We start from the raw sequence: 26,820 nt of genomic DNA, 5'->3' as shown, positions 1-26,820 counted from the left end.
AGCTGTGTCGGCAGCATTGTTGGCCTTAGCTTGCATTTATTTTGTGATTAATCAGTACTGGAAAGTTGGCTGGATTACTGTAACGCACGCTTTGCAGGGCTGCCTTCAGAGCCGCCTCAGAAATTGCCACTGGTACCAAATGCAGCGGGGAGATTGCTAGCAGGACAAGCCCACCGGTGCAGAATAATGCCTATTTCAAAGTGACAGCCCGGCCACCAGCAGACTCCAAGGCCCAAATCACGTTTGTAGGTACCTTTGATGGCCCGCATAGAGCAGCAACTCCATATCACCACCTTCCTCTGCTGTGTCTGCCCTTCGTCATGAACCCCCGTGCCAGCCTCGCCCGCTGCAAGGTAACCCTCTTGAGGGAAGGACGAGGCTGATGCCAGCAGCAAGCCCTTAGTTTCACACCAAGGAGAAAACTCCAAACCGGAGCCAACGATCATTCAAAAATAGGAAACAAGAATAAGGAAAGAAGCCAAAACAAGTGAGTCTGCTTTATTGAGAGAAAGCTGGCATATTTAAAACAATAACCTATTCCAACAGTAACCAAAACAAGGGCGGCCAACAAGCTGTGAGGACATTCTCTTCCGTGGCAGACTCCAACAGGTGTTGGGGAGAGACGGGTGTTACACTGTCTTTCGGCCTCTGTAATTAATTGTCTTCTAACATGTCAAGAGAGTGGAAGGAGAAACCATCAGATAGGCTGGAAAGTCAATTCTACATGTATCAGCTTCCGCCTCTCGCCTCAGTTCTGGCTTTACGCTCTGACGTAACTGAGGTGGCGTGTGGGTGGGAATGGGGAGGCAGGAGAAAAGAAGTTGCTCTCATTGTGTTTCTTTTCTGAGCTATTATGGCACCATCATTGTATGTGAGAGCACAGGAAGTGTCTCCAGAAAGCCCCAAAGGCTGGAGAGAGGAATGCTGTCTAGGGAACCAGTGACAGAAGAAAGCAAAGCGGGTTGTGTCTTCCAGGCTCAAGAAGCCAGAGAGAAAACACACACACACACACACACACACACACACACACACAAGCAGCACCACTTGTTTCTTGGCATCTTCTCTCTATGATTTGGAAAAGATGGTGTGCGAGATCTGGGACTTTCTGGTCTAGGAAGACCAAGTAAGGAAGAGAAGGAGATGCAAAGTCTTCTACTGGCCAAACTTACTCAGTGCTGAAGCACTGTCCTTCCTAAAGCTGAGAGTCACTTTAAACTCTGGATTGTTTCACACTACGGCATCATTAAATGGGACTATTTTACTAGCTTCCCCTATGGTCTGCTGCTAAAAAAAAAAAAAAAAGCACATTCTTGAGTGAGGGATGATAGATCTTAAACTAGCCTGCAACATTTTCTTGCAACATAATCTCCTCACTCCTTAAATTTCCTTCCCCCAGCTCTGAAGATTCAACAGTGAGGACTAGACAAAAAACTCTGTGTGTGATTAAAACTTAAAAGGTAAAAACATCTCTCACTGTTTTTTCCCTTTTAAAAAAAGGAAAGAACTTTTACTCTACAAAAGTTTATCTTAAAAGGTGAATTTGACCAATCTTCGCAAGGATGCTTTAGAATATTCTTGGTGTTACAGCACAAAATAGTCAGAAGAAACATCTAAGCCATCTGCTTAGCTCTCATGTCACCTGAAAAAGAGAGGAGAGAGACAGAATACATAATTAGGCACAATTAACACACTGTATTGGGGGTGTTGTTTATATACACAGAGGCATAATATAGTTACGGGCAAGTCCAAATATCCAAACCCCAGCAAAGAATGACTTCAAAGTACAGCATGAAAGAATGCTGATGGGAACTATGCAAGACTCAAGTTCCTATGCACTAAATTAAGTAGATTAGGGGGAAACAATGTAAAAATATTGAACCATGACACCTCTCTTATGTGGACAGGTTCTGGATAGCCCTGATTATGGGACCAATACATTGCATCTTCACAATATTCCTGGTGAGGTAGGCTGGATGGGGCAATAATGCCTGATGACCATTACCTGGCTGAGTAGATACAATACGCAAATGGAGGCCCAAATTGGGCCCTTGTGGTCCTGTCAGGTGCTCCATCTATAGGAACCTTCCCCAATATCGTACCCTACAGATGTGTTGGACTGCAACTTTCATCCCCCTTGTAGATAATGGGAGTTGTAGTCCAGTACTTCTGGAAGTGAGAACTATGACACACCCTGACTGAGAAGTCACTGACTCCCTTCTCTGTCACTGTCCTTTTCTAAAGCAAAACCAGAGTTTCAAGGACAGGTTTCTTTGTGTCTTTGGACAATGCAGGAAAGACAGCCACATTCCAGGGGCCCCACTGCCCTTGCCCAGCTCTCACAGAAATCCTACCTTGCCATGTGCTCAATTTGCATTCCTCTGACGCACATTCTTGTCCTTATTATTTGCAGTGTTGCCTTTTCTGGGAGGCAAGAGAAAAAGTTGGTCAGTTCCACCCAAGAGGTCTTAAAGAAGGTCTGTGAGCAACCCTAACCTAGAGTAGCTAAGCAGGTGGAGTCCAGGATGTACGCCGATACTTGCCCCCCCATCAGAAAGCTCCCCCTCTCCCATACCTATCTGCACCACCACCACCAGGGGCAGCCCCCCGACATTCCTGAGCCAAGGCTAAGGCAATCTGGTCTGGCAGTAGCCAATCAGGCCCCTGTGTTTCCCAAGCCTTGCTATCCAAGTACCCGCTAACACCCCCATCCTCACTTCAGGCCACGTGGGGAGAGCCTTCCCCCATCCATGCTTCCCGCTGCTTGTCTTTCATGACCTGCCAGCACCAGCAGGTGGCATCTGGCTCTGCCAGGAACAATGCAGCCTCCCGGAGAGTCTTCATGCCTGCTCAGGCAGCTGCAGTTGGGCACGTCCAGCGAGCTGCCTAATTTCCCACCCACGTGAAGCCTCAGGAAATGGTTCCCCGGGAGAAAAAGAAAAGTCTGTCTATACTTACAGTGGTGCAGACCCTCCATCGTCATCTTTGAGCAGAGGAAGAGAGAACAAGAAAGACTGAAGTCAGAAGCAGGTTCTGGCTGACAGGCACATCGTACTCTCTCAACTTACTCTCCCTCGTCCCCAGATCATCTGCTACAAGCTATTCTAGGCTACCTGGAATGCATACGTACACACGCTGCAAAGGGCTTGTGGGACTCCCCCCCAACTCACGAGAGACAGAGTTCCACTGTGGGACAGGTGGGAACTCTTCCTTCGGTTGTTTCTTTGGGGGAGGGGCTCAACTTATGTGATTAAGTTATCCTTTAACTACCTTGTCACACTCAAAATCAGCTAGGTGTTGCAGATTCTTTTCACCTTTTTGAACCGGGGATCTGAACCTAAGCAGGTACAAAAATCAGGAGGGAGTTGTCATTTCACACCAGAAGCTTGTTTACACTGTGTCAGCTTATGAAGATGATGTTTAGAACTGGGAGGAAGAAGGTTGGTCAGTGGAGTTAAACTCCAGACTTGTAAGGGTTGACCAGATATTTAGCTCTGAGCATTTGTTACTTGGCATCAATTCAAGGGCAGATGCGAATCCCCTGTGCATCAGCCACATGAAGAAGAAAAAAAAAGAGAAGCAGGCTGTAGAACTCACCCAAGTTTCAGAGCAGGACTGGAATTTCATATGTGCCCAGTGGGGTAGAAAAACAGAACATACTCCCCCTGTTGCAAATGTGGTGCTGTCAGAGACCCTGAATGAGTTTTGTGGCTTATTTCTATTAGCATTAAAATAGCCACCTAACCTTAAAAGGATCTGCAGTTATATTCTATCACTGAGGTGGTCATGATTAAACAATTTCTTGATTTGCGGGGGGGGGGCAGACCTGTACAGCATGCAGATTTTTTGTTTGGGAAACTCCTTTTTGAAGTTGCTATTCTATGAGGATATACCCATTTGGAAGCTGGTTAGATGAGAAGACATTAACATAAAGATCTGGGAAAGTACATCCTTGTATTATCCAGCTCTTATGGGGGTGGCAGTTATCTTCGCCAAACATGCAAGCCAGCATGAAGAGCTGAACTCTTGAAGGCATAAGCAAAGGAGGACCTCCAAAAACTTAGAACAACAATATCCACTGACAGGCAAGATAAAAGCATAGGAAAAAGCACCTCGAGAAAGGTGTCTGCAGAATCCCACGCCAGCTTTTAACACTGTCCCTTTCTGAGGAAGAGACTCCACCTCCCTCAAGGGTCTACCCTGTTATTAGAAATTAGCACAAGGGTGTGATGAGCAGATCATATACAGATGCAAGACAACCAGGGCAAGGGATGGCTGTAGTCTCCTCTTCCATTTACCACAAAGGGTTAATGGGCAGCAGCAAGAAAGAATTGAGTTCAAAGGTAATGCCAGCGAGGATGCCATATTTACAAGTTTTTAAGCCAATCGACAGATCTTCCTACCCTCTAAGATTTCTACCGCTCCTCCTCTGTGATCTACTGTTTTACCTTCCCACTCAGTTCAAAGCACTGCTGCAAAGAGCATGGACAAACGAAGCAGGGTTTTAAGGAACTGTATGAGGGTGGAGAAAGTGAGGAATGTCTTGCTGCGTACCAACAAAAATACAAAGAATGATGATTTAGGTCTCCACAGCAAAGAAAGCTCTTTTTGAAAGGAGAGAGTGGGGGGCAGGGCGGGAAGAGATACTGGATTTCTGATTTAGGTAGAAACATTTAGAAGCTTAGGCATCTCAGGTATTTAAGTAAAATATTTTAAATAATGGCAAACATGTGGAGGGGAAAAACAGTTAACAAGAATGCTCCATAACAGCAGAAACAAACTGTTAGATGCTGGCAGCAGTGAAATGAGAGGGCTGACAATGGCCAAGATAGGGACTTGAAACTTTCCTGCCAATTGATTTATGCAGCAAGGTTTTTTCTCCCCGTGCCACATGAGACAAGGAACAAGGGAACAGATAAAGTCTCATTCAGCAGCATTTCCACAACGCCTAAGACCAATGAACTTGTCGTGCCCCGTGAGACCAATTTCCCAGGGATCTCATACTCCATAGTGCACCCATGCCACATCCCCTCCCCAGCCTACACATGCTCACACGGTGCCACGGCAGCCCCTCCCTAGCCGCATACACTTGAGCAGCACTGCAGTAACCCCTCCCTAGCCTGCACATACTCGCTGTGCACCCCCCGCCTCACTCCATATTTTCACCCGCCCTCTAGCCTCCTTGCGAGCCTCCCAGGACTTGCAACTTCCAGCCAACTTCCCTGTTGACTTTGTTTGGGGGAAGCCAGCAGGAAGTCGCAAGTCACAGTCACATGAGGTCCTCGCTTAATGACCTGCGACTGTTGCTTAACAATGGCAACAGGGACTGCCAGGATTGCCGTCGCTAAGTGATGCAGTCATGTGATGTCACGCTTTACAACCATACCGCTTAGCGATGGAAATTCTGGTCCCAATTACTGTTGTTACGTGAGGACTACCAAAAGCCAAAGCCCGTTAAAAGAGTCTTCATAAGCACTTGGGAGGAAGCCACATATTTCCACTACTCACATAGTCACCTCTCTCTTCCCCACCCCAAGCGCCTTACCATCGGGAACCTCATTGGGCTTTCTCCTCTTCTCGTAGATGAAGATAATCGTGACAAGGACCAGCACCTCTGCCACAATTCCCAGGAATGGCCACAAAGCAGCCAGGCGGCTCCGCACCCGGAGGTCCACCACAGCGCTCCCCTCACCCACTTCATTGCTGCCGTTGCACATATACTTTCCAGGGTCCTTCTCAAGGTTCAAGGAGAGGATCCGAAGATCTGTCCTGCTGCCATTGGATTTAATGTAGAACCGGTCCTCAGTGCCGTTGACAAGAGGCTGGAGGAGTGGGGAGAGAAGGTGGGGGGGTGACTAGCCACAGACAGAGCCTTATAAGGTCTCACTGAAGATGACTCACAGTTTCAGAATGAACAGTCCACAACATTAGCTTCCACAAAATGTCCAATCCAGTCTGGACACCAAACCTGAAAATCTGAGTTAGGAAGCTTCCTTATGGCTAGTCAGATCACTGCCTCATCTGGCTTAGTATTGCGGCACTGATTTTCAAGCCCTTCCAGGGACACGAAAAGAATTGAAACCAGGGCCCCTTTTGCTCTCATGTGCCCCACAGCTCTATGCACTCTGGTCACCAGCTGGAAAAAACTGCCAGTTGTACAATCAGAGAAAGGAATCTACTGGATCAAAGCTCTGTTAGTGGCCAACCAGATCCCTTAAATAAAAGGAAAGTATTTTGGCTTTTTATACTGAAGCAATCACTAACCCTTAAGCTCAGAGTAACGTTATTTAAAAACAGGCACCAGGTTTCTGGTCATCAGCAGGAGACAGCAAATGTTATTATTACCTGATTTCAAGTGTATTTTTCTTTTTATAGGCATGCATGCTCATCTCTTCAACACGCAATCCCTGAAGCAAGACCCCTAACTGGAGGGGCTGCATGTGGATTCTTAACACGGTTTCTCCATGAGCAGCAAGGCTGTATCTGTTTTGGATGAGCCAGAGGGATGTAGTGTTCATGGCAGGAAAGGCACTAACCTGAGGCACCTGGTCTACCATCTTGTACCAAGTCCACTGGGTTACAGGAGGGTAAGAATTGCATTTGCAAGTCAGTGCTATTACATCCCCCTCATTTCCGTGCTCTGTCTTCTTGTAGGCCACCACGTAGGGTTGAACTGCAACAGACCAGAAAGGCAGGAGATCATGATCAGTTCAAAGAGGGGTCAGAGGAGATGCTGATCATCCACCATGAACAAAGTTTGCCAGCAGGCAACAAAAAAGGGGTTTCTCTGCAAGTTTTAGGAGTTAGTTCTTGGGGACAAATTTGCACAATGCTGGGAAAACGCGGGAAGTTCATCTAATTCATTATCATATCAACCTTCTCCAGTTTAGTGTCCTCAGGATGTATTGGGATATGAATCCTGTAATTTCAGTATGAAAGTTGCAACCCAGTTTACCTACAGGATACCAGGCTGGCCTACATCAATGGAAACAGGCTTCCACAAGTTTTTTTGCTCTACCTGGAAATGCTTGGGTTTCCTTCAGGTCCTCCTGGGGAGAAATATTTCGATACCTTTATGGTCCCCTCTAGGTGATGAAAAATGGGGAGCTGGTCCTTTCCTTCTCAGTCTAGAGAGGAAGCTAGGAGAACCAATGAGCAATGGCTTGTTCCCTATGGATTTGGCAACACTAAGAAATAAATCCTTCTCTTCTACATACAGCTTCACCAAAGGAAAGAGAAAAAGCCGAGGACTGAAGCATCCACAACAGTTACCTTTCACGTACACAGTTCCTTTTGAGATGGGCACTGTCTCAAAGATGCAGTGGTACTCTCCCGAGGTTTGATGATCCACTTTGGGGATCCTAGGGAAAAAAATAACAGACCAGGAGCTAATAAGTAGAACACACAAACCTTTACAGTGGGAAAACTGGGAATGGATACTGCCCAACTACAACTTTAGCCAGCAAACACAATGGTCAGGGAGTAATGGGACCTACATTCCAGCATCATCTAGGAGAACAACACTAGGAAATGCTGGATTAGATTTTCTGCCAAAGGGTGTAACAGATGCCCAGAAACCTGCTGAGTCACACTTAATTCAAACTTTCTGGTCCAGGCCTGTGACTCTTGAGAGGAAAAGTTCCAGGAAGTTATCACAGTAAAACAAAATAGTGAATAGGGCAATCCTGGATGTCCAAGAATCTTCCATGAGCAGATGTAACCAAAGAACAAACCAGAAGAGATCTGGTTCGGATAGCAAACCAGCCACTCCCTCTAAGACTGTGCATCCTGCTTACTGCACAAGGCATTGTTCTTCAAGGTGGCCTGATTGGCAAGTTTCTACTGATTGCCTGGCTGGTAGAATACCACCCTCTTCCCAAGGGATTTCTTTTTGTTCTATTCAGTTTGATGGATAAACCTTCAGTAATTAATACTATACAGCCTCTCTTCTTGTTGTAAGTTGCTGGCTGAAGTGTGCTTCCTCCTTTTCAGGAGATGCACACCCTTGAAATACTGTGGGCTTTTACTGTATTTAGCAGTTGGATTAAAACCAGATCAACAAAGCCAATATATTGTGGACTGCACTTCCCCATTTCTGTGTGCTACGCTTGTCACTGAGTTCAGTGTGTTACACTGTTCTCAGGTGAAGAACACCTACCCATCCCCACTCCCTAATTTAGAAAGAAGGCAGCACTGTCCAACATTTGAGATAAGCACCAGAGATTTCTGTGCAGTGACAGTCAGCTAAGAATTGTTGTTTCTGCAGGCAATGCATTTCAGGCTTGCTGTTAAGCTAACTCATACAAGCCACTGCTCCCTTCCCCACCCAACTAGCAAGATTCCAGGGAGGGGAGAGCAGGAAATGATTGTTAACTTCTTTTAGTGCCAAGGACAGATTATAATCCTGTGCACACTTGCTAGGGAATAATCTCCATGAAACAGACAGCAATTTACTTCCAAATGATTATCCTGAAATCAAATTTCTGTTTGACTTTAGGTACGTCTTGCAACACTGTGAAATACAATTCTTTGAACACTGTACATTGTTATGCGGGCTAAAGAAACTGGTTTCCCCATTCTTCATTTGGAGGAAATCTTCCATTTGGAGATGTTGCTGATCTGAGATACATCATACTTAACTCATGTGTGTTACTTTAAAGTCACCTACATGTATGAGATAAAGTCCAGAGTAGTCTCATTGGAGTCAAGCTTTGTCTCCCCTTTCATCCAGTAATGGCCTTTGACAGCTGTTGGCACTTCAGTTATGTTACATGAAATAACCACATTTGATCCAGCAGTTACTTCAGGAGAGGTTAAGATTTTGGGCCCTGGTTGTTAAGAAGAAAATAAAACTAGGTTAGGATATCACAGACACATCAGCATATTTTAGCACCTCTTAAACGAAGAAAAGAACCTTTTGACACAGGGTTCAGTCACCTGTATTGCCTAGGAAAAGCAGCTTGGTTGTAGCATAATAACTTCACTTAACTCCTAATATTAAAATCAAGGTTCTGAGATTTTAAACAATGTGGTCAAGTTGTACAAATCATGAAACACCATGGACTTAACATCCATACAACTATCAGATGGATTTGAAGGGAAAGAGATTAGGAAGCAATAATTTCTAAGCAGCACAACATCTTCTATGCATATCATTATTCTAGTCTTAACTAATGACAAATACAACTATCAGAATAAAAATAAAATAGTGTATCTATGCATACAGACCTATTGAATGGTTCAAACATTCTGGGTGCTTTATTTGTGACTTTGGAGTAAATGTATTTGCTTTTTTCCTGCTTAATACATGTGCACAATATTCTCCTTTCTGAACAATCACCACAGAGAAATATCTAGCTCTGTTCTCTCAGTGTTGTGCGCTAATGGTGTATATTTTTTAAAAAACTTAAATGGCTGTCTAGTTCAATTTCAGGCCAGCAGCAGAAACTACGTCAAGGTTCTTAAGCCAATTCAAGAAAAGAAATAAAAGCAGCAATCAGCAGCCAGTAGGTGATATTTGTCCCTGTCCCCATAAAGAATTTAAGCCCAGCTCAACCACAGGGACTGGGGAAACTGCAAATTTCCTACAGGCTTCATTGCCTACCTAGGCAAAGAAAGGCATGTGCTTACATGAGGTTCACAGGTTTAATAATGGCAGAACACAGTGTATCAGCCTTCACCTGCCATGAAGGAGGAATTCTCACCTGATGAGGTATAAACAAGAGCCAGTCAAGGACAAAGAGATAATTGTCATAGCCATTTTCTTGGCGTTGTTTTAGGGAGGAACAATAGAACTACCGCACCCCAGTTCGTATGCACAGAGTACCCAAGAGGAGTATATGGCTATTTTCATGCTTAGTTTCTTTTCGAGTTCAATACTTAATTAAAGATCATCCCCTCAACTGCAAGCAAACAGTATGAAATGTAGTGAGTGTGCAACTTACACCTTCAAAAAAGGCACTGAGCTTTCACCTGACCATCTAACAAACATTTTGAGCACTGAAAGAAGTTTATCCAAGCCAACTGTCATATTTAATTACCATTTTCATTTCAAGAGAAATACTGCTACAAACATTTTACCTTACATAATCAAGCCAATTCATCCAACTCAGCCATTTCCCATGCATGAGACAGGGTATAAGGTAAAATACGCTCCTGAGGCTTACCTGCTAAAAATAAGAGCTTCCATTTATCAAGAATTGTTTCATTTTTTAAAAAAATAAGCCATTAACAGAACAGTGATTTGCAAACTTCCTTCAGTTAAGGACCAGTTTCTCACACAGATACCTTGAACATCTACTAGTAAAGCCAGTCTACTGCAAAGGATTTTGAAGCACATTCTACAGCATGGACCTAGTTCATATGATACATTGGCTAGGCTTGTTGGGCTGCACCCATCACCTCATATGAACCAAGGATGTATCCTAGCATCAGGAATGAGAAAGTCATTCCAGATCTCATTCAGAAATCCTTGATACGCTTTCAAGAAACCTCAGGAGAATTTAAAAACCAAGAGTGAAAACACTCTTGCATATAAATCCAAACTGAAACCTGTAAATGCAAATTCAGCGTTTCAGCCATTAGCCATGTAGTTTATCAGCTCTGCATAAGGAAGGTCGCTGACTGGTCATTCCCCAGCCAAGAAGAACCAAGCATATGACCCCTCTCTGGGTGACAAAGAGAAAGTTTGCCCATTTCAGAAATGGTTGCGACTACAACAAGCAAAACACAGTCTCAACTCACCCCACAAACTGTGCTCCTTGTAAAGTGGGAAAGCAGAAAAGCATAACTGCACATACACAGGAAGAAAAATCAGAGCAGAAGGAAAGGTTTGGAAATGACGGGCGGAAGCAGAGCCAAGGCAACCTACTCTCTGTTTCTAATAGGAGCGCCAGGGTGAAAAAGGCAGCATTCAAACAGATCCCAAAAGGGCAGGATCGTCAGGAGAAACATTTTAATGGAGATGCTACAGCCCTTTTTTGAGCAAGGCTTATAGCAGATCCCTTTGGGATTCTCAAGGGTTGGAAAGCTTGGGTGGAGAGGTGCACATAGGGTCTTGGGAAGCCACAGGACACGGATGAAAGGGGAGGTGGGCACAGGGATGGTAACATTTGAGACACTTCTGGGCCCAAGTGAACGCCAACACTTAGGTCTGCCACTCACGCTCAGTGACAACGACATTCGCCTGGGAACGGATCCATCTGACTTTGGGGCTCTTCGACAAGTGGTTACGATCAGGGTCGTTGCTGGCCCGGCATTCATATGTGCCAGAGTCTTCAGTCATGAGGTTACTGATGCAGACAGTGCTTGAGGAGTGCTGCTGGTAGACTGCGCTGATTCTGACCCGGTCCTGCCAGGCACCATCCCACAGCTGTATGGCAGTATCACTGGGATCAGCTCCTTCAAACCACCACTGGATTTCTGGGATGGGGCTGCCGATAGCCTCACAGTGCAGTTCCACACTTTCCTCTGTCAGTTTCTTTTGAGAGAGAGGTGACCTTATAAAGCCAGCTATGAGTTGAAGAGGTATTAGTACAAAGTGTTAGTGCAAAAAAAAGTGCAAAGAGAAGATATTTGTGCTTTTTAAAAAAGGATAATGGTAACTCACAAAGCTACACTCATTCCTTAATCGTTGCTTATATTGCAAGAAATAGAAAGTAATGAATAGAAAGTAAAGCACAGCATGGAAAGCTTCTCCTTAGTGTATGGCTGAGGATGGACCAAAGTTTCTAGCAAAAATGATCACCAGTGATATTAATATATTCCATTCATGTTCTTTGCCTATGACCAGACTAATTTTTTTTCTTTTTTTTTTAAAAAAAAATTCCAACTAAGAGGTGTAACAGAACCCATTTATCCTTTGTTGTTTAACTTTCATACTATGGATGCTACATTACTATTGTATCTTAGTTAAAGCAATACTGAATACTTAGCAAGTAACAGTTCAGTCTCTGTTGCACCACCTAAAGCAATTTTGTAAATCAGGCCCCGGCAAGTTTCAGAGGCAGTTATAGAACTCTCAGACGAATCTTGTAGAAATGGAAAAGGTACAACCCAACCTTTTATGCATATGTGTGTGTGGCCATTAAAGCATTCTAAAAAAAACAAACAGTTACTAAACCTGATGAGTCCTTTTAAAGTGTTATCTTTCCATACAGGAGACTGCTTCCAGCAAAAGATTCATAAGGAAGGCCTGGGACTGAGCATTTTGTCCCAGTATAACACCCACCTGATCTGTACAAAACATCCATACAAACAGCTTCTTAATTCTAATTTTGGATGTAGTTATTGTGAGTAATGATGTGCAGATATATCATTATTGTGTCAATATATTACTTGCTTACACTCCTGCTTCAATCTGTGCATTAGTACAGACGATTTGTCTCCTTTCTCTTCTCCATGAAAGGGGGAAAGAACAGTAATGTAGATAATTGAGAGAAAAGTTAATGATCAGCACATTACTGCAGTAGCAATCATGCTACTGTCAGGAGAATTTGTTCTCGTGGCAAATCTAGTCAGTTTTTCTTTCTAGGTATGCAAAAAATACAAATATAAGGCCTTTCATACAATTATAGAGAAGGTACATGCCACAAAGTAACATGTCCTCATGTGTACTACCCAAAATAACTGTTTCCTTGCTCACCCTCACTGTAACCACATGGTCAGCTGATCCAAACTTGGTAATTCCTGGCTATAGTGGCTGAGTAGCATTGCACAGGTTTCCTTTAAAACGCATGGATTAAGTCTACTCTTTCTCTACTAGCCACCGCAATTTGCTTTCTGAGCGTTTAAAACTGTCACTCACTCTGCAATACCACCACACATGCCTTGCAAAATGTAATGCACGCCTTGCCTAAAGCAATTAGTGTTAAAATCAAAACATGGGACAATTTAGGTAGTCTTACCAAGAATAGTAGGAGAGCACCACACTAATGAAGCAATTAGATTTATAATTCATTTCTGTTATGCTCAAAGTGTTCACTTATTCTACTTGTTCCCTGTTAACGATGGCTCTGTAAACACAAGGCTTTGCCGACCGATCTGATCCACTGGAGCCCTTTAAGAAGATTAGAAAGTGACACGAAACGTGGGGGAATCTCTTGTGTGTGCTGAGACTGAAGTAACATTTCTAAATTAACCATTCAGAATCTGGAATGATGTGACATAGTTACAAAGTTTATTTCAAGGGCTGGGGTGGTTTTTTCCCCAAAGTCAGAGCCAAGATCTGTGTTGCTCCAAATGGCAATAAAAAGACTCTTAAAACTTAGAATGTGTGATTGAGGACTACCTCAAGAGAAGGGAAACCACTATTGTTTATCAACTTAGTTCACTGCTACCCCTATATCTTAATTACTCTACACAGTATATATCTCATACACTTATGTGATTTCAAACACAGAATTTTATTTTCTTAATGTAGCGCCCTCATAAATGCTGTCCTGATCCACTTCTTTGTAACTCCCCTCCCACCACGATCTGCTTAATGAAATTTAGATAAATCTGAGTTATATTTTCCCTCCACCTTCCAAGAGAAACTCAAATTGCTTCAGGTACATTGTGCAATGTGGTACATTGTATTCTGTCCAGTCATGCCTACACTGAACTCAGGCATGCTAATAAGGGCCTTAGCTGCTCCCTGGAACTCCTGTGAAGAGCAAATTTGCCAGAGATGCCAAAAGGGCTGTTTCTACAGTTTATAAAATGCAACCCTAGGAAAAAAAATACCAGGTTAATATAAACAAAAATCTGCACACTTAAAGCAGTCATAAATGCGGTGCCTTGATCTAAAACAGCATGCCACGCTGAGGTCATCTCATGTAGGATCCCAATCAGTCATAAAAACACTGCTTTTAAAACAGACACCAACTAATCACAAGCATTTGGAAAGGAGAGTATGCATGCATAATAAGGAAACTGCTGCATTTTGGAGCAAAAGTGAAGATATACAAGGACTCAGGTCATGAAATAAAATCATAGGGGAAGAAAAACTACTATTTCATATGATGCATAACTTATGAAACTCTGTAAAAACATGTGTTTTGTGATTCACCTTTCCAGCCATTTATGAACAGACAAGCACCTCCCCACCAGCAGCCATTTTGTGAAATAATCATGATATACGCTTGACTCCAAAGAAGTCTACTGCACGCAAAAGGTTACCTACTGCTACTCTATGTGTGTGTACGTGCACACATACGTAACAGGGATATAAGTCACAGTAATGTTAAAAATCAGTGGGAGAAAATACAACCTGGGACATTCTATAATCAACTTCAGAAATAAGTATTTTTGAACAAGGAATCCTGAAAAGAGACTGTGTCATAGAACAGCTGAACTGCAATTCACAAACACTGATCTCCTATGGCTCGTAGAGGGAAAATTCAGAAGACTATACTATACAGCAACACAAAGCAAATATTCAAGGAAAGATTCCTATTAATTACAGATTATCATACCTTTTGCACTGCATTTTTCACTCACATTTTTACTCTATTAAACATGGCTTGTGCCTACCACAGCAACCCTGTTAATCCTACCAAAATCTATTTTTAAAACTTCATTCAAAGAGGCCACAAGAAGGAAAAATTACCTTGCACTTTCTGACTCATAATCAGCCAAGATCTGACTGATAAGTACAGGGCCATTTTGGAAGCATGGCAAATGGCAAATTCCTGCCAAATGAAAATTTGGACTTTTAAAACAGTTTTATGTTAACAGGCTTTTTAATGGTTATTTCTCTGTTTTTATACTAGCACCTTAGATATCTGTCCTGATGAATCTGAACGGTGGTTGATTTTAAACTGTTTTATTTCTTGTTTTAATATGCGATATACAGTATGTGGCTTTGGAGGATTTTATGACAGGTATCAATTATTAAGAGAAGCAAAGATTGAAGCAAAGATTAGTGCAGAGTATAGCTATTTGGGATGCTGTGTTTTATTTCCTTCTAGGAAAAAGTATATACAAAAAAGTCAGCATAGAAAATATGCAATGTATATTACAAACATGCATTCTGCAATCTTCTACTTCTGAAGATTGTCTCTTCATGTGAAATTACAACTATATTTTAATTGCAGCCATAACTGATATTTAGCTTTCAAAGCAAGCATAGTTCACAGTATAATCTACAAAACTTACTTTTATTACATAATTTCTGCAGCACTTTGGAAACAGCTTTTGGCTAAAGGGAGGTAGGGATATGCATTCAGTAAATAAGCAAGCTGTTAAAATGTTCAGCTCCTTTATAGGTCACACTGCCTAGACAGCTTAGTTGTTGGTTCACATTCCCAATAAAACTTAGAATTCACATGGGAGACAATTTAAAATAGTACTTATATATAAAGTACAAGATGAATTGAAACAAGGGTCAAGCTATTCTGAATGTTTCCAAGGATGCAGATTGTTAGGTAGGAGGGAAGCAGCAGACGCCGACAAAGAAACACGGATATATTAAGTCCTGATAACTGTTTTATGCTTAGCCATCACATATTAACTTTAATCACATTTGCAATATTTATATTTCCAATTAAAAGCAGAGAAGAAATAGTAGTAGTCTTCCGAATGTAAGATGGCAGTGAAGTAAAATGATTATGTTAAAAGCCTGCTTAGTTTTCAATTAAAAGCCAATTAGGACAGAGAAGAAGAGCTATACTAAAACAGCAGGGCACTGTCTGAAGTCAGAGGCAGACAACCAATTTTTCAGCTGTTCGTACCTAGTTCTGTATGATTTGCCCAAAGGAAAAACATGTTATCTTCTCATTCCTCCTTTGCTCCAAAGTCACCTTCAATTAAAAAGAAACATTCCTCTGACCAGAGGGTAGAACTGCAGAGTTGGCACATACAACTATCATCTTTGGGCTGCTGGTTTTGGCCAAGAGCAATGCCCTTTTACAGCAGAAAGCACTGGCTTTTTAAAAGACATTCCATTCACTAAACAATGCCTCCACATCCCAAATTAAAAAAAAAAAAAAGGTACTTGGCTGCCAGAAGCAATGCATCTTAAACCTTAAAAACGCAAGTCTTCTATGCTTTGGATTAGATTCTTAGCTTTAGACACTGATGTCTAAACATGGCCAAGCAATTCTGTTCTAGCACTGCACAGCTAAGGTAACATTTTAAACAGATGTCATTTAAAGTGATCAGGGAAATAACATTTTAATCTCTTTATAATACATCTACCAAAGCATGTACTTCCATTTTCTCACTGGGTGTATCTTCATTTTGCAAGCGGAAAAGCCATAATCTGCCAAGTCAGACATGGCCCAATACAAAATAGTAATAACTTCAATAAAGCTGACAATATGCTACTATTAAAATCTACTGCCTAAGCCAGCTGCAAGATGCTTCTAAGCTAGACAGCAGAACAAGCAGGTTCAAGGATGAACATAACTTCCTTGTGAAATGAAGAAAGCATTTTCTGAAACCAATACAAGGAATTGCTTAAGAGAAAACTCTCAAAGGGATTTGAGATGGTTCCATTAAGAGCACATCAAAGCGAAATATTATTAACATATCAGCCTGCTGGACATACTCACTTCTCTCCATCCTGTATTTTTAAACACCCACCCACAAAGCTGACACTGTCCCAAACACGTCTCACCAGAACATTTGCAATACTATGCTTTTAGCCAGATAGGAAACCGACTGGGGCCAAAAACAGGATTGGAAGCTGTCTCCTGGAACTATGAGGGGAATCCAAGATTATCTCCTAGCAATGGTCTCTCTCTCCTCAATACAGCAATGCATGGTGTGTTGAATCCTTAGCATCTGCAATTCAAAAACTTGTTTAAAATACATTGCCAGCTGTATTAAACTGGGTTGGGATGGATTAACTTTAAAATCTAGTAAATAAAGCAGCTTCATCTGTTCTATGTCCAGTATAAACAAGATATACCCAAGGCTTTCCAAAGAAGTGATAAGGATAATCACTTAGGCAATCAATAAGGCATTTCTGAAACACGTAAGCTACTACACAAGCCAATTGTAACCTAAATTACAGAGATAAAGAGAAACATGGAAATATTTGATGTTTCACAAGACTGGTCTTTGCTTCCATATTACAGCTCTAGCATGTCCAGTAAAAGCCGGATGGTAGCTCTAAAGATGTGTCACATGCACATTCCCAGAGTTGCTAAGCTAATGATCTATTCAAAGATTAGCCCAATCAAACATTAATCTGTTAGTTTATAGACAGAGGTCAGCATCTATGTTACCCAACTAAGAAACTAGTCTTTCAACATTGGAAAGACAAATTTCTGCCTCTAATTACTCAGTGGATTGAAGACTTTATGTTAACTGATACCTATGAATCAGCTGCTTATAGATTAAATTACATATAGACAATTACAATGAAATATAGCCAACCTTTATTAAAACAGTTATGTAAAACTTTTATTCAAGAAACTCATATATATGCACTTTTTTTTCTCTCTCTCTTTCTGTCATTGTTTTGTACTTTTTCTCTTTGATCCATTTTACGCTTTGGATTTAAAGGGGAAATGATAATCTAAACTGCAGCACAATGTCAGAAAAAGAGGCATTTGCTTTAAGAAGCCACCAACAGGTGTTACATGTGCACTCCGAAGCATCTTTTCTGCCTTTGAATCTGAAGTGACATACAGCCCTACTGCTAAGTCTTCAAATGTTTCACATATGCATATCTATTAATCTTGCTGAAGCATGCATAGCTTTTGCAAACATTTGTTAAAATATATATATACACACCCACCCACCACTGGAAATGGACTGGGGGCATATGTGGAAAGGAACATCCTAGTATGCCATCAAATATTTTCTGAGAGATGCACAACTCAAGGAACCACTCATCTTCCCCCAAGTAAGCAGAAAACATACATGAAACAGTCCTGGAAATCTCAAAGAGGATTTCTCCCATCAACCAATCTATCAGTAGCATCTGGACTTCGGGTCGGGGGGAGAAGAGAAAGTGAAGCATAAACAGAAAAATGATCCTGAATGAAGCAAAGAAAATCATCTGAGATATGTGAAGAAATCAGTTTAGATCACAAATTAATAAACGTGTTTTTAAATTTTCTCAATTCTGTTACATCTTTGATTCAGTAGCACTATTCTAAGTGCTATCACTTATGGCTTGTCGACAGCATCAGTTGTCATTCTCTACTCAACTACAGATCTCAACTTCTTGTTGCCAATCAATGCCTTGTTCTGACCCTTCTAACAAAATAATACAAGAGATCTCAGATGCAAATTCTACTTCAAACTGTGTGTGTGCATAAACATGAATGTTAAGCACTTTGTAACCTGCCAATGCTACATCAACGTCTTCTCATATTACAAAATTACTTATGCCATAGCATGAAGATTATCTCTTGTTGCAAATTTCTAGCACCACTTCAGAGATAAACCAGGAAACTTAAGCACTGGCAGATGTTTCAGTCATAGTTTGTAAAGGTTATCTGGATAGAGCATCATCACAGAACTTTATAACGACAAATCTTTCAACTTAATTATGAATTCTGCAAATCAGGCTTCAATCTATCATCCTCTGGTTTCACTACATGATCCAGAGTTCTACTGTAATGTGAAAAGAAAGGGGTAAGCATTGCTTAAACAAATGCCTAAGCAAATCAATGATAAATCTTTGGCTATCTCACAAAACACATACCAAATTTGTTTGACACATTAAACATTGAATGCGCAAAAGTACAATGAAGAAACATTATATGATACTGCTACAAAGTATTTCATTAGGAACAAGGACTACTCCCATTTCTCAATCCACCTTGACCTTTAATGTTAAAAAGTTATTGGAATATAATAATGCTGCAAGTCACCTTGAGTAAATGAAAGCAGAGTCATCATTTCAAGTTACAACAGTACTTTAGATATCAGAGTTTGACACATGTCTACCAACAAGAGCAGAAATGTCAGCTAGAGATTTTGAGATACCCTGTGAAACCTTTGGAGAAACAAAAGAGGTATGTAAAAGATTTGAGGATAATCAGCTGTTTCACATTTGAAAGAAACTATTCTGACTTCATGGGAAGTGTTTCAACCTCAACAAACTTTACACACCTCTAGAAAGAACACACTAGGTTTCCCAACATCAAATAGGCTCTACACTTCTAGAAGCATAACTATTTAAGTAAGATATTAAAATCCAAGCTACATTTACACATTCTGAAATTTTAGAGAGTTTCATTAGATTATTATCTAAGTTTGGACTTCTGGGGGAGGTATGGAGAACTGAAGATGGCTCTGCGAAAGCGGAGCTGATGACTGCAGCATTGACTGCAGCAAAGACCAAGGAACCGGTGAGTTGACCAGTTCCTTGGAAACTCTCTGGATAAGGAGAGGACAGGAGATCACCCACATGTGCTCTGGACAGCTGCTCCTCGTGAGGAGACTACAGGGCAGCGGTTTTCTGCAGGTTTGAGCACCGGGAGATGATGGGACTAGCCATCTTGCTTGCAACTGCAGCGGAGACTTTTAAAAGATACTAAGTTTGCAAACCTCACCTTCTAATCACTTTTGGAAATTTGTAGCTATTAGAGACCTTCAGAACAAGTTTGAAAATGCAAGGTGGGTCTGCCTTCAGTCCTGAGTGAAATTTTAATCATAAGCTTAAGAATTTAAATAATTTGAAATAAACGGCAAAAAGCTAAATAAGATTTTGATCTTAGAAAGTTATAAACAGACTAAGGATCCAGATAAAATTGGAATATTTAAATTTTTACAATAAGGTTTTGGAATTAATTATAAAGAACAAACAGCTTCTCATGGAAAATAGATCCTGTTTTGGTTTTTATAAGATATAACAAAGATAAGCAATTTTATGATTTCAAAAATTGGACATGAGAGGGGACTAAAAATTTTAGGTAAAGATATACAGCCATATAAAAGAATGCAAAATGTTATAGCAATAAAAATACTGAAGGAGATTTTTGAAGAATGGAATCAGAAAATAGTAACCACAATATCAAAAATGTCAGTAATGATGTCTGCTTCTATGGATAAACTACCGTATTTTTCCATCAATAAGACACCCCCATGTACAAGACGACCCCCACTTTTCCAACCCAAAATTAAGAAATCAATATTTTAAAGATAGCACAGAACACATTTTTATTTAGTAATTAGGTAACATTTACCTGATACACTCGGTGGGAGGAGGTCCAAACCGTCTCTCTGCAGCCATATTTCCATGCTCTTTTGCATAACTGATTACATAATCACGAGTGAAACTGCCGATAGCTTGTCTCTGCAAACAGACTTCCTCTAATTGGTTTGTTTAGCATCAGCTGACGTCAGTTACATAAGGCTCGTGATTGGAGGAAGCCTGTTTGCAGAGACAGTATGGGCAGTTTCACTCGTGATTGGAGGCTCATGATTGGAGGAAGCCTGTTTGCAGAGTAAAGCTATTTCACTTGTGATTGGAGGCTAGAAGTAGGAGGAAGCCTGTTTGCAGAGACAAAGTATGGGCAGTTTTGCAACCGCACAGTTCTCTCCTCGGCTTACTTCCTTGAATAAGATGCCCTTCAATTTTTAGCGTAAAGATTTTAGAAAAAAGTATCGTCTTATAGTCGGAAAAATACGGTATGTCCAAAAGATGTTATTGAAGAAATGACAAATGTAGGACAAATTTTGTATGACAAGATAGAGATGGTATTGAAAATGGATTTATAACTGACAGGCCAAGACAATGACTTAAAAAAGGATTTTCACTGGATTTACAAAAGAAGCTGTCTAAGGTTTTAAAATTTAGAAGGGAAATACAAACCAAGAGAGTGACCCAGATATTTTTTTCCTACTGGATTTACCAAAGAGGCTTGTTAAAACCTTGAAGAACTCTTTGCGATGGGACAAAAAAGAAATGAAGAGAAATCAAATCCTACAATAATATTTGAATGAACTAAAGATTAAGACTGTTAGAGGTAAAAGGAAGGAATATAAAGTTGGTTTATCTGATCAAGGTTAAAACAAGATATGTTGTTACTTATGGCAACCCTATATAGATTTTCTGCTGACACCAGGACTGAAAAGGCGATGTTTTATGGATTTGTTATAGATAAGAGTTGGGATATGGGATGAAGAGATAAATGTTTGTTAACTTAGAGGGGGTGAAAAGTCACTAAATTTGTTTATACTTGTTGTGATGAAGATTGGAAGTCACTTCTTTATATATTTTTCTCTTTATTATATTCTTATTTTCCTCTTTCTTCTCTCTTTTCTATTTCCTTGCACTTTTTACTCCTTCTTTCTATTCTCTTTTCTTTAAGTTTAGTTCGTATTAGATTTTACTACTGTAATCAAAATTCTTAATAAAATGGTACATATAAAAAGATTATCTAAATTCAACATTAACAGAGTTTATAAAATCTAAAAAGTAACACAAGTAGACAAAACAAACAAAAGAGCATTTACTTAAGACAGGGGTCAGCAATATTTTAATGACACAATTTTGTTTTGTTTTTAATCAGTGTGTGATTAAAAGTGTGATGATACAATTATATCATTATTTCCAGCTATGTGTTGTATTTTGGGGAGGAAGGTTGCCTACTCTTTGACCATTTTTCATTTTATTTTCCACCAGAAATACACAAGAAATTGTACTGCTGGTGTCAGCAGTTTGTAATCAAAATTTCAGTGGGAAGATCTTGGAAGGCTCTCAGTCCTGTATACACAGGGTGCCAACTTTTGACCTAGGATATAACAGTCAGAGACAACTGCAGCAGGGACTTTACTGAACATTAACTTATTCCTTGAAAATTAAAAATTTGAGGACAAACCAGTTAATTCAACAAAAACTTAGTTACCAAAGATATGAACAGAGAATTAAATAATGGTTTGCTAAGCTAAAACAATGAAGAGAAATGGTTAGTGTCATGTTTTTTCAGATCCCACCTGTATTTCAGGAAATTTCAAGAGTAATACGGTCTAAATTGAAGAACATACTTTTAAGTCTAGCCCAATCCTGCAGAGAACTTCATGAAGCAAAAGACATTTCATCTCCCAGCTGTGTTTAGTCTGAAGAATAAATAAAACTGTGGGAAGATGGAACTTATTTGTACTGCAAGACTTCTTTCACTTCTCTACCTTCAATGCAAGCCGAAAAACAATAAAAATATATGAAATATCAAAGATAGCTGGTGTAAGAACTTTAAGATCTGCAGTTTCTAATTTAAAAGCCACATCAGTGTATGCCTGTATACCTAGTAGCACTGGATAGGAATTTCGATGAAACCAAGAACACATTAACTGTATCTATGATATAGGAATGGAACATTCTTCAATTAGATTAGGAACATAAGGATTGTGTAAGCATCAAAAAGACTATCGGGGCCAAAGAAGGTTTCGCTTTACCTGATTTGAAATTGTACTTTGCAGCTTGCTGTTTAGTCTGGATGAAAGAGTGGGTGACACTGAGAAACAGACAGTTATTGGACTTGGGAGGACATGATTTAAGATTTGGGTATAACAAGATAAGGTTAATGTATTTAAAAAATCATTTATGGTATAACAAGTTAAGGTTAATGTAGATTTCAAAAATCATTTTATTAGATGTCCCATTATGAGAATTTGGAATAGATATAAGTCTAGATTGTATCCAAAAATACCTTTATGACTATCACCACAAGAAACATATTATAGAAGAGAAATGGTAATGAAGCGGAAATGGCTAACTGGTGACATTTTAGATTTTTACCAGGGAGAATTTAAAATCAAATCAAGAGAAGACTTGATATCAGAAGGATATATGTATCAATGGTTTTCACATGTACAAATAGTAGAAAGATTTAAAGTTGACAAAAGGACATATGGTTTTGAATGTGATAAAGCTGTACTTCAAATTGAGTTATGTACTAATGATGAACATCTTATTGCTAAAATGTATAAACTTTTGTTGAGATTTGAAACAGAAGATGAACAAGTTAAAGATTTTATGGTAAAATGGCCTAAAAGTTTTGGATATAATATGCAAATGGAACAATGGGAAAATATGTGGATGAAAGGTTTGAAATTTACATGTTATAATCTTAAAGAGAAACTTTATAAAATGATGTATCAATGATATCTGTCACTGGAAAGATTGTCAAAAATGTACAGAGGGACTTCAAATATATGTTGGAAATGTGAACAAAAAGAAGGGACTTTTTATCTTCTTTGGTGGACATTAATAAAGCTAAAAAAGTTTGGACTCAAATACATATATTAATTCAGAAAGTTTTGAAGATTAATATACAATCGAAACCAGAGACATTTCTTTCGGGGCTGATGGATAAACAATTAGAAAAATCTCATGGACCTTTGTTTTTATAATTGATAACTACAGCAAGCCTTTTATATGCTCAAAGGTGGAAAGACTCAATATTACCTGCAATGGAAGAATGGATGGCAAAGTTGATGGAGCTAGCTGAGATGGTGAAATTGTCAGCTTTGATTAGAGAAAATACACTGAGTAATTTTAATGCCTCTTTTGGACTTTTTGTGGGAAACAGCAAAAAAATGAAATTATGATGTATGGATTTGATTAGTAAAATTAATGGATTATAGAAAAATGGACATTAAGTTGTAATCTTAGAGTAAGAGTTTAATGTATGTTTTACTTATATCTGCTGTAAAAGAAGTTGGAAGTCATTATTTTTTTGTGTTTCTGTTTCTTTTTCTGCACTTCTGCTTTCCTTTTTCCTTTTTATTCTTTCTTCTATTCTTTTTCTTATTAGTACAGTGGTACCTCGGGATACGAACTTAATCCGTTCCGTGACTCTGGGCGTATCCCGAGTTGGTCGTAACCCGAAGGAAATTTCCCCATAGGGTTCAATGTAAATCCGGTTAATCTGTTCCGCCCTCTGAATTTGGTCGCACCCCGAGGCAAATTTCCCCATAGGGTTCAATGTAAATCCGGTTAATCCGTTCCGCCCTCCGCCCGAATTTGGTCGCAACCCGAGGCAATTTCCCATAAGGTTCAATGTAATTACCGTTAATCCGTTCTGGCGTCCACGGACCACACGGAAAGCGGCCGGGCGCGGCGTGGTGCGGCGCGAAAATGGCCGGGTGCAGCGCGGCGCGGCGCGAAAACGGCCGCGGACCACGCGGCAGGGCCGGAAAAACAGCCGCGGACCACGCGGCAGGGCCGGAAAAACAGCCGCGGACCACGTGGCACGGGCGGAAAAATGGCCGTGGACCACGTGGCACGGGCAGAAAATGGCCGCGGACCACGTGGCACGGGCGGAAAATGGCTCGTACCCCGAGGCGGAGTTCGCAAACCGAGGTAAAATTTTGGGGCCAGAGCTGGTCGTAACCCGAAAAATTCGCAAGCAGAGGCGTTCGTATCCCGAGGTATCACTGTACTTGTTAGTTTTTATCTTTTTAAAAAATTTAATATAATTACTAAAAAAAAAAAGACTGCTGGGTAGTTTCCGGCTTCAGGGTTTAGTGACGGTGGTCTAGAGAATAGATTTCTTGTCATTTTGCCGGCACTGCCTCTGAAGTTGCCAGCAAAATGTCAGGATATCTGTTCTTTAGACCATGGTCACTAACCCTGAAGCCCAACACATATCAGCCGTGAAAGCCTACACAAGTATATAAAGAAGACGTTTGAAGAGTTTATTTTGCTTTTTACTGTTGTTCATTCTTTATACAATCTGATGAAATCATCCTACCTAGTAATTAAACTATTTGGAGGGTGGGAGGGAAAATAAATTCTACATTGGGAGACAAAAGGGGAGAAAAGGATCAAAGCAGTTTTACATTAAAATGAAAAGTTAGTCATGATTCACATTAAGGGGACATTTTCATCGTGAATGAGCTTACTGCCCCAGGAAGAAAAAACTTGAGCCCCAATAAGATGTATGAGACACAAACCTCATCCCTTTTCACAAAGCCATCTAAACTTGTCTCTTCCCATTACTGTTTTCTTTTAAAGATCTAAAAAAGAGATACACTTACCCTTACCATTATTGTCATCCTCCTCTATTCCCCTCCTTCTTCTAGGGGAAAAACACACTTCTTCCCAGCACTTCACTACATCTATTTGCATAAGCCAATTACTCATGATTTACAGAATTAGCCCAATGTTGGAGGTTCATACAATTCATTGAACCACAAACATATCATTCTTTGGTTTACATATCTCTTTAAACTAAACGCAGCAACCGTTTAGAAGAGGGTATGTTGTGCCAACACAGCCACTATTCTCTCAGATTTAAACTTGATTTGGGGTATCTCTCCTCATATTCCTCCATGAAGCTTCACACTACTATACCCTATGAAGCTCGAACCCCATAGATACTGGGCTCATAATAAAAGTCCTTATCCTGTCTTTGTTTTACAGGCACAGTAATTAATCATGTTCTGAAATTCATTTCAGTTTTTCAATTAATTCTTAAGATACTTTGTTACTCATAATTATTGGACAGTATTTTTGGTTCATTTTTCTTCACAGGTAATTCTGACAAACATTTTATAATATTTTATTTATGACTGGGAGGCTGTTGGGAAAAATCTCTTTACGATACATTATTGAAAAGAGTCTGGAAAGTAATTGAACTCAAATTAAAAAAGTAGATTTTCTTAAAAACCCTCCCTCGATTTCATAACTTCTTTTTAAAAATACATATACCTTCTTAATATTTAAGCCAATCAGACAAATATCAAACAGAAAAGCAAGAAAGTTGTAATAAAAGAGCAGGGAAATTTTCTTAGTAGTCCAGTTTAAACCACAGCATCTGTATTCTCCAGCCTCTCCCATCCGGTATTATGAATATATCTTCTATGCATGGAAGACCACTCACCCATTTCAACTTCTTCCCCTCCCTTTCAGCATTCCCACCTCCCCATACAAGCAAGTATTCTCTCCTGTGTATCAGCTTCTCAGCTATTCTTTCTATAGAAAAAGGACGTGAGACGCTAAGCCTCTTGCCCCCTAGCATAGGGCCAATCTCTCTCACTGCTCTTTCCAACACCTCTTCCCACAATACAGCTAGGTTTAGACCAAAATTTACGGGCCACCCAAAATAAACAACAATACAGCCTAACACACTTGACTGATTCCCACAATACGCTGAAGCAACTACACAACTCTATTTCAGCTTGGGGTGCTGCCTGAAAACAGACTATATGTCAGCTTGGGTTACCCTCGCACTTCTCCCCTCCCCATTAATAGAGGAGGGGGATTCGGCCCCTTCCCCATTAATACACAACATGGCTTCCTCCTCCCTTCTTGAAGGAATGAGGGGACTTCCCCGACTTTTCCCACCAACACCAGGGGACCTCCTCCCCTATTAGTGTATAACGGGGCAATGACCCCTCCAGCCCTTCAGGGAGCTTTTCCTACTCCCCCCCCCCCATTAATGTACGAGGGACGCTCGCCTTCCCCTCATTAACATGCAAGGGGCATTTTCCTTCCCTCGAATAATGTACAAGGGGAGTCCCCGTCCCCTCATTAACTTGAGGGGGGACATTTTCCTTCCTGCAATAACATACGAGGGGGTTCTTCTACCTTTCTCTCCAACAGCGACCAACGAGCGAAATGGGCTTCCTGACTCGACCCACTTTATTAAAGACCCCCGCCCCCCATTTTTCCCTCTCAGGACTGAAGTGAGAACAAAAAATGCTCCCCCCCCAAGTACGCCGAGCAGAGAAATCGTCGCGGAACCCCCTCAGACCGGCTTTTTTTCTCCCGTACCTGCCGCTGAGGCCCCTCCAATGGCGCAGAGCAAGGAGCCCAGCGTTAGTAGCACCATCCAGACCGCCATGACCTCTCCGCCGCCGAAGCCCCGCAGACCGCACGACCCCGCCGCCCCAACTGAGCACGCTCCGTCCGCCTGAGGCACTTAGCCCTTC

At 40.7% G+C, this 26,820-nt stretch overlaps 1 protein-coding gene across 1 annotated transcript; it reads right to left on the bottom strand.

Annotated features, from left to right (window-relative positions):
- Positions 1-482: 482 nt before the first annotated feature.
- On the bottom strand, positions 483-26,820 carry BSG (basigin (Ok blood group)). Its single transcript, XM_007432572.4, has 8 exons — positions 26,663-26,820; positions 8,666-8,825; positions 7,270-7,358; positions 6,534-6,670; positions 5,543-5,819; positions 2,956-2,980; positions 2,352-2,421; positions 483-1,639 (listed from the first exon to the last, which is right to left on the bottom strand). The coding sequence occupies exons 1-7, from the start codon at positions 26,730-26,732 to the stop codon at positions 2,364-2,366; spliced, it is 816 nt and encodes a 271-aa protein (XP_007432634.1). The 5' UTR covers positions 26,733-26,820; the 3' UTR covers positions 483-1,639; positions 2,352-2,363.

The sequence above is a fragment of the Python bivittatus genome, unplaced genomic scaffold (assembly GCF_059951505.1).
Source record: "Python bivittatus isolate LINGU-HERP-01145 unplaced genomic scaffold, Pbiv_v1 ctg000580_np1212, whole genome shotgun sequence".
In the NCBI taxonomy this organism is placed as follows: Eukaryota; Metazoa; Chordata; class Lepidosauria; order Squamata; family Pythonidae; genus Python; species Python bivittatus.
This window is presented reverse-complemented; position numbering and strand designations above follow the sequence as displayed.

Coding starts and splice junctions, on each gene's coding strand:
- BSG (XM_007432572.4), bottom strand. CDS start 26,732: ATGGCGGTCTGGATGGTGCTACTAACGCTGGGCTCCTTGCTCTGCGCC. Junction 7,359..8,665: donor CTGGACTTTATCTCATACAT/GTAGGTGACTTT, acceptor TTTTTTCCCTAG/GATCCCCAAAGTGGATCATC. Junction 2,981..5,542: donor GCCCAATGAGGTTCCCGATG/GTAAGGCGCTTG, acceptor CTCTGCTCAAAG/ATGACGATGGAGGGTCTGCA.